The sequence below is a fragment of the Gadus chalcogrammus genome, chromosome 9 (genome assembly GCF_026213295.1).
Source record: "Gadus chalcogrammus isolate NIFS_2021 chromosome 9, NIFS_Gcha_1.0, whole genome shotgun sequence".
NCBI lineage: Eukaryota > Metazoa > Chordata > Actinopteri > Gadiformes > Gadidae > Gadus > Gadus chalcogrammus.
In genome coordinates, this window is record NC_079420.1 from 12,724,295 (window position 1) to 12,736,986 (window position 12,692).

General features: G+C 40.8%; 1 protein-coding gene and 1 non-coding gene across 5 annotated transcripts; one reads left to right on the forward strand and one right to left on the reverse strand.

Annotated features, from left to right (window-relative positions):
* Nucleotides 1-191: 191 nt before the first annotated feature.
* Nucleotides 192-4,954, reverse strand: gal (galanin/GMAP prepropeptide). Of its 4 annotated transcripts, none has more exons than XM_056599664.1 (7): nt 4,888-4,954; nt 4,719-4,799; nt 4,394-4,448; nt 3,341-3,409; nt 1,516-1,602; nt 856-927; nt 192-667 (listed from the first exon to the last, which is right to left on the reverse strand). In XM_056599664.1, the coding sequence occupies exons 2-7, from the start codon at nt 4,797-4,799 to the stop codon at nt 606-608; spliced, it is 426 nt and encodes a 141-aa protein (XP_056455639.1). In that variant the 5' UTR covers nt 4,888-4,954; the 3' UTR covers nt 192-605. The 4 variants fall into 4 exon arrangements, with proteins under 4 accessions (XP_056455639.1, XP_056455638.1, XP_056455641.1 ...); XM_056599663.1 differs by having other exon boundaries at nt 192-670; XM_056599666.1 differs by lacking the exon at nt 3,341-3,409.
* Nucleotides 4,955-7,806: 2,852 nt separating this feature from the next.
* On the forward strand, nt 7,807-7,948 carry LOC130389914 (small nucleolar RNA SNORA23). The gene has a single exon (XR_008896692.1). It is a non-coding gene; the product is annotated as a small nucleolar RNA SNORA23 (small nucleolar RNA).
* Nucleotides 7,949-12,692: the final 4,744 nt, after the last annotated feature.

The window sequence follows — 12,692 nt, forward strand, 5'->3', positions numbered from 1 at the left end:
AAGAAAACGATGGGGAATGAAAGGTGATTAGCTCTAATGACTGGACGTTAACCCCTCTGATCTCTCCAACCAATAGCTGGGTGTGCTGAAGGGCCAACATTATCTTAATGGCTGTCATCCACATGGTACGATCACACATTTTCGTCTACGTTATTTGTAGGGCAAAAGTATACGCAGCAATGTTTTTTTTTTTTTATCCTTTATTGAACATCAGATAATGGTACATTATCAAGTAACACAGTATTAGGCTATGAATAGTTTGCTGCGAGCCAAAGCACATTCAAATCATAGAGCTTTTGGACGTCATCTGTCTCCCATATTGGCCTCCATGGGACATTATAGGGACTTTTATTTTCAGACAATAATAGAGAAGATCATTTATCATTTTCACAATCACAATAAAGCCAAACATGTAATCAATATATACTAATCTATAGCATCAAGGGTAGACATTTAGAATCTGTTGTTAAATTGCCAAAAGAGCTAACATTGTCAGCTTCAAAATTGATTTTTCTTTTTAGTTGTTTGGATAACATGGGATCAGAGAAGGGTTGAAATGATGATGTTTGGTTGAAAAGGTGGTTGAGGCACAGCTAGGCAGAGGATCAGCGTTCTGCGAGCTCTTCTGACGTCAGAGAGGAAGGAAGGTTTTCAAACGCTCCGATCTCTGCTGTCACAAATAGAACAAGCACACACAACATGCACAATGAAGAGACTACGTTGTTAAGGGACTACAAGCTCAATAGATTAGTAAGATATAGATTATGAAGTAGAAGACAATAGGCATATTAGAACTTTTTCGGGTTTTACCACAAAGACTTTTCACGGTAAGAAACCAAAAAGGAAATACCTAACCTTTCAGCTTGAGGTATGATAAAAAGTCAATGATGGTGTGTACAATATCTTCATCTGGTATTCTCAGAGCACCTGTGGAGATAAACCATATGATCGGGGACGTACAAATTTAAATAGTGCATGAAATGAGTGACGTATTAAATACAAAGTTAACCTTAGAGGAGAACCTCTGGATTTTTCCAACTGGACCCTATTTCTGATCATTTTGGGTCTACCGGATTACAATTTTTTTTTTAATTGGCCCAGTATTGTGAGAGAATGCTGCAGCTGTAATCTGCGAAAATGGGCTAGGATCTCATCCTTTTGGACCTTTTCGGTCAATCCTCTAAAATTGCTTGTTTTTGCCACTGATATGCTCAGATTATATTCTCACATAATATAAAGTATCCCTTGCAGAAATACTACTTTACCTTAGGGGAATCCCAGTCTATTTGTGATTGTGTCCAACAAAGTAATTTACATTTTTACGTTTAGACACATTGCAAAGTATCGCTCAAGGTTTGTGTGTGTGTGTGTGTGTGTGTGTGTGTGTGTGTGTGTGTGTGTGTGTGTGTGTGTGTGTGTGTGTGTGTGTGTGTGTGTGTGTGTGTGTGTGTGTGTGTGTGTGTGTGTGTGTGTGTGTGTGTGTGTGTGTGTGTGTGTGTGTGTGTGTGTGTGTACCTGTTCTGAACTCCTCATCCTGTGGCATTTCCCTCTTGCCAGCCAAACCAGACTTGTCTCCCAGTGACCTGTGTCCATCAATGCCATCTATAAAATTATAAGACGATATGAATTGACATTAAAACACTTTTAAATGAAAATGTCATCTGTAAAATTTGAATTGTGGTCAACAATAGTTGACATTCATTCTCACTGATGTGTACACTTTTGTACTTGCAGAACATTTGATTTATCAAATAAACTGAATTGTTGATCTAATATAGATTTTGCATATTACAAAAATAAAACATTCAATTTAAATCCTAAAAGATAAAACATTATATTAAAAAACGTAACTTCCTTTCTGCTTCTCTGTATTGAATGCATTGCCTTGCTCACACACACTCTCACAAACACACACCCAGTCTATGTAAACACTCCCTGAGGAGTGCTGAGGCTCAAAACACCTGAAGGACACTGGAGGTATTTTATTAGATACTTGTTGCATGTTTAAAGGGTTTGTTTCCCGTTTCCTTCTACAGACCACCTGCAGGGCTTGGCTCTTGGGATTGCTTTAGAAAATAAGAGATTTCTGCGTTGCATCCAAAGAAAATGACACAATTGAAGCACGACATAAGTTTGAACAAAAAACACATGAAAAATTGGGTGAACAGATGAACACCAAATTATATCAATATTAAAGATAATGTAAATTGAATGAAATAATAACACAAAAACTGAAGGCATAATGAATAGTTAAGCTTTAACTATTCTCCAAACGAAAGCTTAAAAGCATGAAAATAAAATGATTATGTAAGCTATATAAAGTCATACGTTTGTATTAAAGCTTTGTCAATTCAAATTTTCCATGTTGTATTCAGAAAGAGTTTTGTCATTTTTGTGTTTGTTTTGATAAAGCTTAACTATTTCAAACCTCAGGCACAGCCTCATCTCTGGTGCACTGCGGTTGATACTTTCTGATCAGCGAGTGAGTCTTTCATATGAAGATCTGATTTGTCAATTTTTAACTATAATACTGACCATTTGACTGAACAGCACAACCAGGAGTGGTTAGTACTATATACCTCTTCTTTAATATACTCCTTCAGCATTACCTTCACAATAAGATAATGCCCAGCTCAATAGTGAGGAGAAATTGCATTTTAGTGAACATAAAATACTGTTAATAGCAATCCATTCATTTAGTTTACAAATAAACGGCATTTTCCGGGGCCGCAGATTGGTTCTGATTGGAGCCTATAGCCTTTAGCTCCTCCCACTACAGGGCCTGCTGCACAGAGATGAAGAAGTGCCCTGGTGAGTGGCTTTATGCTTCACTCATCCTGGTAATGAAACACTCAAATAAAGTAGTGCTTGAGTTGTGCCCTGTGACTGAAGGCTCATTATATTTCCCTCTTTTGTAATTGCAGCCCTCTAATGTCAATAACCCTCGACCAAACTCGCTTGATCTTAACATTTGGACTAGTGTTCAATCTACACATTTTTCTACTTGATCTTGTCAAAAATGCCCGTCTCCACATGAGTTGTGCTTCTGTTTACCTGATGGGTTTAGTTCAGAAGAAATCGGAATCGGTTATATAGAATAGCTATATGTTAGATTCTATATAGTTATACAGATTCAGTTGCTGCACCTGAACCTGAAAGTTTAACAAACATCTCTTTCCTGGTCACAATGACAACGCCATCGTTCTATTTTGGCGCACCGTTTCCCTGACAAAATTCAAAGAAAGAGTAAATAATGGATAGTAAAAATGGGAACATATATTACAACGGAGCAATCCCTGACGCCAGAGCCTTGCAGCGGCCGTATGTGTTTCTATCTTACATTGGGCGCCCAGCTCGTCTCTGCCTCTCGCACTGCCATCCTTTATCTGAATTAGGTGATCAATACGACCTGGAACACAGGATGAGGCAGGAGCAACCTTTACCCTGGGCTTCGCTCGCACACAGAAACCGTACTCACACACTAGTGTACCACTTACTGTGTACGTTCATATACACACATACAAACATATACAAGTACACACACATACACACACACACACACACACACACACACACACACACACACAAATGCACACATGCACACTACTATACTACTTACTGTACACACACGCACAAACATATACAAACACACGCACACAACTACCACACAAATACCACTTACTGTGTGTACGTATACACACACACAAACATACACATGCACACACACACACACGCACACTACTATACTACTTACTGTGTACGTACATATACACACACACACACACACACACACACACACACACACACACACACACACACACACACACACACACACACACACACACACACACACACACACACACACACACACACACTACTTTACCACTAACTGGATGCACACGCACAAACACACTATGATGCCACCATGTTCACCAAACACACAGGCACACACACATACAAGCTCTTCATGGTTGGCTGTTGATATGGTGCTGTTTGGAACCCCAATATGAAACAGGTTCCCACAGAAAACATCTCTCTATCTATCCATATGTCTCAAGAATAGGCGATAGCTTACAATATAGTATTAAAATTGAACACAGATTATCTCCCTATGACCTACTGCCTTCTGAAAGGTTCTCACTACCAAGGCAAGTGTATAAGTTCGAAGAAACTATCATCAGTTATTTAAATATTTCGTAGTTGTTGGCAATTTTTTACGATTTATATGAAGGTCTCAGATGTCGGACAGTGCCGTCGGATGTCGCACTACCCGACACCCGACGGCGCGTCAGCAACATTCGCAGGCGCGGAAAAACTACAAGCGCAAGCAGCTTCGATGAACCCCAAATGAACGAGACGCCGCGGCGGAAAAGAGGAGCAGACCGGTACTTACGGGGACCCAGGAGATAGCCCGCGCTGTTGAGGGTCCAGCCCCGCTTCTCTTTAGCCTGACACACACACGCAGAAACGCGCGCACGAACGCACACATACACACGCATAAAAACACACGCACGCAAACACACACAGCGTTAGGAAATTAAGACAACTTTTTCCTTGAGAAAGTTACTGGGGTTTTCAATTTAAATTGTTTGCTTAATGGTATCAACACTACCCAAGGTAGGTCAATGTTTCTCTTCAGAGGATGGATGCTTTTGCATTCCGTTGCATTCCTCTAGATGGGACTATAATGTAGGCCTACAGCAAATTAAGAAACTCACCGCAATGACCAGCCCAATGGTCTCGGAAAGAGTTGCACAGAGTACGAGTGACACGCAAAACAACCCAAAGCACCGCTGCATCTAAAGAGAACCATACATTCTTTGTAAGTCACGACAGAAACACGATTATAGTCTACTTCTTCGCATGCATCGGGCGATCCCAACTCACCTTGATCTTCTGTTGTCAGTGCTAGGAGCCTGTGTGAGTGGATGTTGCTCGTCTGTCGGTCCCTTGCCGTCGGTGTCTAGTTGGGGAGCCCAGCGATGCTTTTAAAGGAACGCCTCCCGATAGGTCAGATGAAAGTGCTCTTCCTGTCATCTTAGTCATCATTTTCTGCCAACAAAAAAATTAAAGAAAAGAAAGTGTGCTCAAAGGGCGTACCTGGTTAGGATTTGACGTCACCAGACCCCCCTGGCCCACTAGAGGTCAAGAAGAGGGCAGGATAAAGCATGAACAATTACAGCCTCGTTTTCAACCGACATGAAGACACGCTCTTGGGCGTCTATTATTACATCGTTTTTATGGAGGGTCATGGGAAGCGCATGAGAATAACTGCAACTTTGAATCATTAATTAGGTAAATAGTGAATTTTTCAGTTATAAAGCCTTTTTTCTAGTTCAATACTGTTCTAAAGCCTAAATGATTAATAATTTATTGATGGGCTACAATGAGGATTTATTAAGAGTAGGTTAATGATTAACATACTTGATTTGGGAAATCATGATTGAACATCATTTACAATATGGTACCAATGCAAAAGATAATTATTATAAAATCCTGGACCCATTTTGTTCATGTGTCTATCTATCTATGACACTTACATAGCTGTCAACAGACAACCGTTAAACATAATTCAAATGTGTATACAACCATATTTGTGTGTCCAAACCCACCCACCATCTCATCACCCTAATAAGCTTAAAACATTCAATATGTGGAGAACATGTTGAAACGCAGATAAATATATAATTAAATCTCCTAAACAATCAAAAGTCATCCCACAATAAACTGATTAATCACACTTTCATACACTTTGTCCTTCCTCTGTTCTTCTTGTGCCTTCATACTGGTAACCCCCAATGTGTTTCCATTGAAGGTATGGGGAGGCTGGCGTGCCGGTCAGGGTGGGTTGGTCTCCTAGCCGGGGCACCCCAACACAGCAGACACACAGCTGCGGAACACAGCAGCCTAGAGTGAGACCCCACTCAGCTCCCCCCGCAAATGGCATTGCCCTGCTGCTCGTGCTTTACACTGTCCTCCGTAGCCTGGGTGGGGGGTGGTTGTGGTGGGTTGCCTCTCACTTATCTCTCAGTCCGGACACTGGGGCACCTGGCTCAATCTTCCTGCCTGGTGGAAGCTCTTACTGGATGGTCATTGTTGTAATGGGGTGGCGGTAAACCCTCTATGGGTAGCCCAGCGGGCTCATGGCCCCCGGTATGGGGATGCAGCTGTTCCCGGATGGGAGAAGTGTAATGGGTGGCACTCTCATGTGTCGCTTCATAGGATTTACTCTTATTCTGTCCCACCAAAGGTTGTTCCGTTGCCCTGTAATGGCCAGGGTGCATGTGGTAGTACAGGCTATGAGGCTTTATTTGATATTTGAAGTATTGTGTCTTTTCTTTTCCAAAGAATCAAATGTATCCATTAAGAATATTTTCTTTATTGAGGAATATATTTATATATATATATTGCCTTCCATTTAACTAACGTAATCTAACTATACTGGCTCATTCTTACTTTTCTTAGCTATTCTGTTTCCATTAAATACCTTTGTATCCATTATGGTTTCAATAATACAATGCTCATATTTATGAAGCACACTTGCATGTCAAAAAGAAAAAGCAGTTGGGGTTTGCAATGTTACCTTAGCTTTTGGGCACCAGTTTTACTAGTCATTACACATAACCCATAACCGAAATGTTGAACAATTATGAAAACTGAGAATTTACTCAGTGGTTGGATTTAAATTTAGATAAAAATCATTTTTATTAGTTCATCTCAACCCTCTCAAACCTTTGTAAAAAAAAACACACACATTTGTTGAACCGATATTTCAAACTAATTTCAAACAAATCAATATGAATTTCATTTTCACTGATTTGCTCACATGTGTTTCTCAGTAAAAAAATAAAATAAAATCAATGTAGAACTAGTCTGTTTTCTGTTTTACTTCAGTTGCATTTCCCAGTGGTCAATACAACAGTGGTTTGGGTCTGATTGGGTTAGAGAAAGTACATCATGCAGAATCCATGCATGTAGCTATTGACCCTGAATGCGTCATAACATCATTTTCTTAGACAAATTACTTTCATGACATGGGTTGTATATTAACCATGAATAACAATTATCTAACTGCACACACTAGCTGTTATAGTTATCCCTCCTAGGGTGGATAGAAATGACGTGTAGTATACTTTCATTTTTTTATTCATTGAAGTTCCCAAAATGACACACATTTCTATATCCTACTACTTTTGGATTGCAATAGATAAGCTTTATTCATTCTAATAATATTACCTTTATTAATACAATTCTGTTTTCTTTGTCATTATCTTTGCTTTCAGGGTTTTCGGTCGCGTACTCCATGACTGCTGTTCGTAGTTCATTGGCTGTTGGCATCTGCTGACCAGATAGTAGAGGCTCCAGTGAACACTAAATACACCAGGTGCAGAACATTACATTTGCATTATTGCTATAATATTGTCATAGAATTTCAGCCAACCTGTTGCGATTAGCACTTCTATGTATCAATCCCTCTAATGTTCACCGTATCAAGCTGCTTAGACCTTCTCCACGCACCTGGCCAATGGGCTTTTCATGACCTTTTCTATTTCCCATCTTGTAAAATTAAACCAAATCGATATTTTGTTGCTGTGGTTAAAATGAGAAAGTTAAAGCAGAAAGGGGCTGATCTCATCATCTCAGATATTGCATATAGAGCTAAGATAACGTAAGATCCTTCATAGATTCATCATAAAGTAAGTAAGTAAAATCTATTTATACCTTGCACAGCCAGGAAGTCCCAGACAGAGTGTTTGAGAGGATAACAATACAAATCTTGTCCACAGCGCTCAATAAAAGTGGAACGTGTTATTGTGTGTGTGTGTGTGTGTGTGTATGTGTGTGTGTGTGTGTGTGTGTTATGCACACACACACACACACACACACACACACACACACACACACACACACACACACACACACTGACCTTCAACATTTGTGCACATTTGCACATAGCACTCCATATAAAGTGGACTGAACCATATATATATACATATATATATATATATATATATATATATCTTGAAATGTTGCAATCTATATCAACCTCATTGTCCATTGCACATTTGCACATTTTATGTACATTCTTGGCATATATCTGTTTTTGTTTTGATATTGTCCATAACTTATTTATCTATTTTTATTCATGTTTGTCATTGTTGCAATGTCTGCTCTACGTGCCTTATCCTTAATTGCCCCCTTGGGATAAATATAGTTTTCTTGAATCTTGAATCTAAAACATGCACTGTACATTTACACCCAAAAAGCTTTTTCAATACTTCATCATCTTGTTAGTATTCTCCCTAACAATGAATCATAAGGCAGAAGTTCTTCAAGCTAGAAACCTGTATTAAAGCAGTGCAACCAGTGTTGTTAAAACCATTAGATGCCATGGTTCCATGGCACAGACGACCATGGCGTCCCACACACCCGCACACACACGTCTATACACACACAGAGACTACACAACCATCTCAACCAACAAAACTCCATCCTGAAACACCAGACTCAGCCCAGATGGGATTTCTCTCTCCAATGAAGTTAAGCTGGCCTCACCGTTGCTCTGGTGTAAAGGTAGGTCAGGTAATGAGATCATGCCAATAATGTCTTCCATCACGTTCCACCCTCACCCAAACTGTATGGATCGGTGTGGGCCCTGGTTTGCCTCATAGTAATGTTGTCTGCACATCTGGGGTCAACGTAGATAGTAACAATGTGAATTGGAGGATTTCAGACTTTCTCATTTCAAGGCACAACTTTTAGTTGTTTTCCATTATTTTACATTGCACTTTGCCCTTCATTTTACAATTCATTCAATATTTTGTCTGTAATTCACATTTCACCGAATTAAGGATTTCCTGTTTTATTAATATTCATATTTTGTAATATGGGTAACCACACAGTATTGGAGAATGTGAGTAAGGCAATAATCCTTAGACGAATGTGAAGCAAACAATTTAAGGGTATGATGTGCCAATGGGGTGTGAGTGTGCGTGTTTGTGTGTGTGTTGCCGTGTACTGAGGTGGCCTCAGTAGATCTGGGTGATAAGCCTCAGAGCCACACGCACACACTCACTCGCTCACACGTGTTATTAGCATTTAGAGGGCCTCTTTCAGACCCCCATGCAGGTGCACACACACACACACACACACACATGAATATATATTTACACTTCAAAAGTATTACTTTAATACACAAATGAGCCCCATGGGAGAAGACCAGAGCGTCTTTTCTCTGTTAGGGACACTGCTGGGTTGTAATCCCGGACATCTCAGGACCAGCTATTGTTCAACATGGCGTTGTGTTATTTTCCCCCCTTTCCTAATTCAGCCAAGGCGGAATTAAAGCATGGGAGATGATGAGAGCCCTCAGGGGGGCAGCTGCCTCCCTTGCTCAGAAGACAGTGTATGTACAATATGGATGTATGTATTTTTATATCTGTGTGTATGCGTGTGTATGTGTGTGTGTGTGTGTGTGTGTGTGTGTGTGTGTGTGTGTGTGTGTGTGTGTGTGTGTGTGTGTGTGTGTGTGTGTGTGTGTGTGTGTGTGTGTGTGTGTGTGTGTGTGTGTGTGTGTGTGTTCGTCTGCCACTAATGAACAAATATGGAAAGTCAGTGGATTCTGTGTCTGTCTATGTTAGGTCCGTTCAATCTGTTTACTATAGATATATTTGAATGTGATGATGGACTAAATGAAACAGCTACAGAATGCCAGTAGGATGGTTTGATGGACCTGGAGTGTACAGAGTTTCCTCAGTAAGAAGAGGCGTTGTTGAAAATTGGAGAAGATTGTTTTTCACTGCTTGGTGGGATGGTGAGGGTATGGTCAATGAAGGTTCCCAGATACTCATAGGCCTCCACTTTCTCAATGTTCTTACCATTGACCTCCAGTGGTTGGAGAGTGGGCTGTTTGCGGGGAAGGTCAATGAACAGGTCCTTGGTCTTTGAGGCATTGAGGTCCTGGTAGTCCCCCCCCGGTAGGCCACTCAGAGAAGCCGTCAATCCCATCTTGGCCCCGCCCCTCTGAGTTGGTGATATCCCGAGTGACAGCGTCGTATGAGTATTTGAGTGAGTCATCTCTGGGTCCGAGCTCCTGCAGTCATCTGTGTGGTGGTGGTGGATGAGCGTGGGTGAGATGACGGACCCTTGGGGTGCTTCAGTGAGATGACGGACCCTTAGGGTGCTTCAGTGAGAGGAATGAACCTTGGGGTGCTTCAGTGCAGATGGTTCTGTTGGAGCTGAGGTGACCGCCTGGTGCCTCCTCCTAATGAGAAATGAGAAGAACCAGAGAATCAGGGATGGCCGATCAGAAGTTTACAAACAACATCCTCACATAAGCCTATCTCCAATGGGTGTTTACACCATACAGCATCATTCACACCTGTTTGCAGGCAAACCGATGCTGGTCTGACCTCATTTAGTAGCTGGGGATGAACAAGCCTCTAATCACCAGAGAGGCTAACACTCCAGGGCAGTAGTCATTGTCACAGGTGTTGTTTTTTTGTTGATGCACTGGGCACACAATGAGAGTTCCCCCCTGCTGGGATGGAACACCTCACAGAAAACCCCTGATGGCTGTCTGTGATAGGCCCTGAGCCGGTAGCGGCCCAGCTGGTCAGTCGCTGGTGCCTGGTTTGGGTTGATCCTCTTCAGGGCCTGCTCCAACTCCCAGGGCTCAAGTACCAGTGGTGGGGAGGGACCTGGTGTCAAGGTCAAAGGTTAACTCCTCCCTCTCCTGTGGGACGGTTTGTTAATCAAACCTGCAGAAGAAGTTGTTCAGGCTCCCTGCCATGCTGAAAAATAGGAGTTGTTAGAACAAAAGCCAGCGTATTGACCCCTTGCCAGGTGTCCCTTGCTTTGCCTTCCTGGAACCATGTTCCACTTTCTACTTGTACAGCCTCTCGGTATGTTACCTGAGATGATGATGATGCTTTAAGATCTCTTTAAGATTCCTTCCAATGTTGTTGTTCGATGTATGAGTGGATATATATACATACACTATATATATATACATATTTGTATATATGTATATGTATTTCTCGTACACACACACACACACATATATATAGGTTATATATCTAAATTTAATATAAAGTATACATCCTTATAAAGAAAAACCTGTTACTTGAGGCCTAGTGCTAATTATCTAACCATTTACATTTAACCCAGTGTTCTGTTATTATTAATATGTGCAAATTACACCTAATCACTCGTCATTCAGGTCCCATCAAATAAAGACCCCCGCAAGCCGTCTGAACACATTACATCGTGACATGGTAATTATGGGTTATTTGGCAAGAGAATGCTATAATGGCCCCCTCTACTCTTCTCCCTATTTGGTTCGTATGATCTCCACTGCTAGATGCTGTGATTCTCTTCTTCTGCCTTGTACATCAAATGGCTTTCTGCGTCCTGTGTTTTTCTGAGGCAGATCCAATGAGATAAAACACGTAACAAACACGTGTGTGTGTGTGTGTGTGTGTGTGTGTGTGTGTGTGTGTGTGTGTGTGTGTGTGTGTGTGTGTGCGTGTGTGCGTGCGTGCGTGCGTGCGTGTGTGTGGTTATCTCACAAAACCAACGAGTAAAAGTAGCAACATGCCATCAGAAACAATATTCACAATAGAGAGGAGGATGATTATGTCGGAGTCGACACTCTTAATATGTTTGGATGTCTTTCCTAATGTCTTACCTAGGATAATCCGTATGCTTCATTGGGAGTTCTTTGTTGCGGGCAATCAGTATGAATACCCTATTTCTGCTCTTTTAATAATATCAGAAGTCCTTAGGTGACTCAAGCATGCGTGGACAAACACGAAGATGACGGTGGTCTTCCACCGCATCATTTCCAGTTGAATTTTTTTCTTGTATTTATCCTATTTGGTTGGCGTGTTAGTATACCTTACTCTTTCTGTTTGGTTTTTATATTTTAAATCCAGGTATCTTTTGAGTAGTCTTTAGTTGCATCACTTATCAATAGCCCTTATATTATAATATGTTATTCTAAAATTACTTAGATAGTTTTACAAAGTTACATGGCAATGCATCGATGCAAATATATGCCTACACTCGACACATAGCCATGGGTTAAGTGCCTACTGTTAATAAATTGGTATTCGTCATACATGTTATAGAACAAGAGCCTGCTGGTCATGATTGGTCAAATAATGCCTCACATAAGCGTCCTCATTCAAACAACACAGCTTCTTCCTATGGAGAGCCTACCATATCCGCAGCAGCCTGAACGAACAAATGTTTCAATTCAGCCTACTTGTCAAACATAAGTAGGCTGAATTAGCACAAGCTGCTACTTTAAATGGTGTAGCCTACTAGTTGATAATTGATGTATTCAGTTAAGGTCTGTTAACCCATCTCTTGACACTTCTTTACCAGTATGCTTATGAGACCTATACAACCCGTTTAGTATGGGCTACATTCGCAGTTGTGTGGTTGTGACTGTGCATCATTCCATGCGATGTTTTTATGCATTTTTTCAAAAAATAAATACTTTATAGAACAATTAAGAAAATCCTATCGGAGAAAAGAATGGGATTTTAGCTCGATTCAATTAATTATTTAGATTAAAAGTAAACAAATAAGAAATGGTAAATAAACTATATGGCCATGATTCAAGATGCATGAATCATGGCCAGGACGTCATAAAAAGTAAAGTACAAAACCCCTTCTTGTGTCTC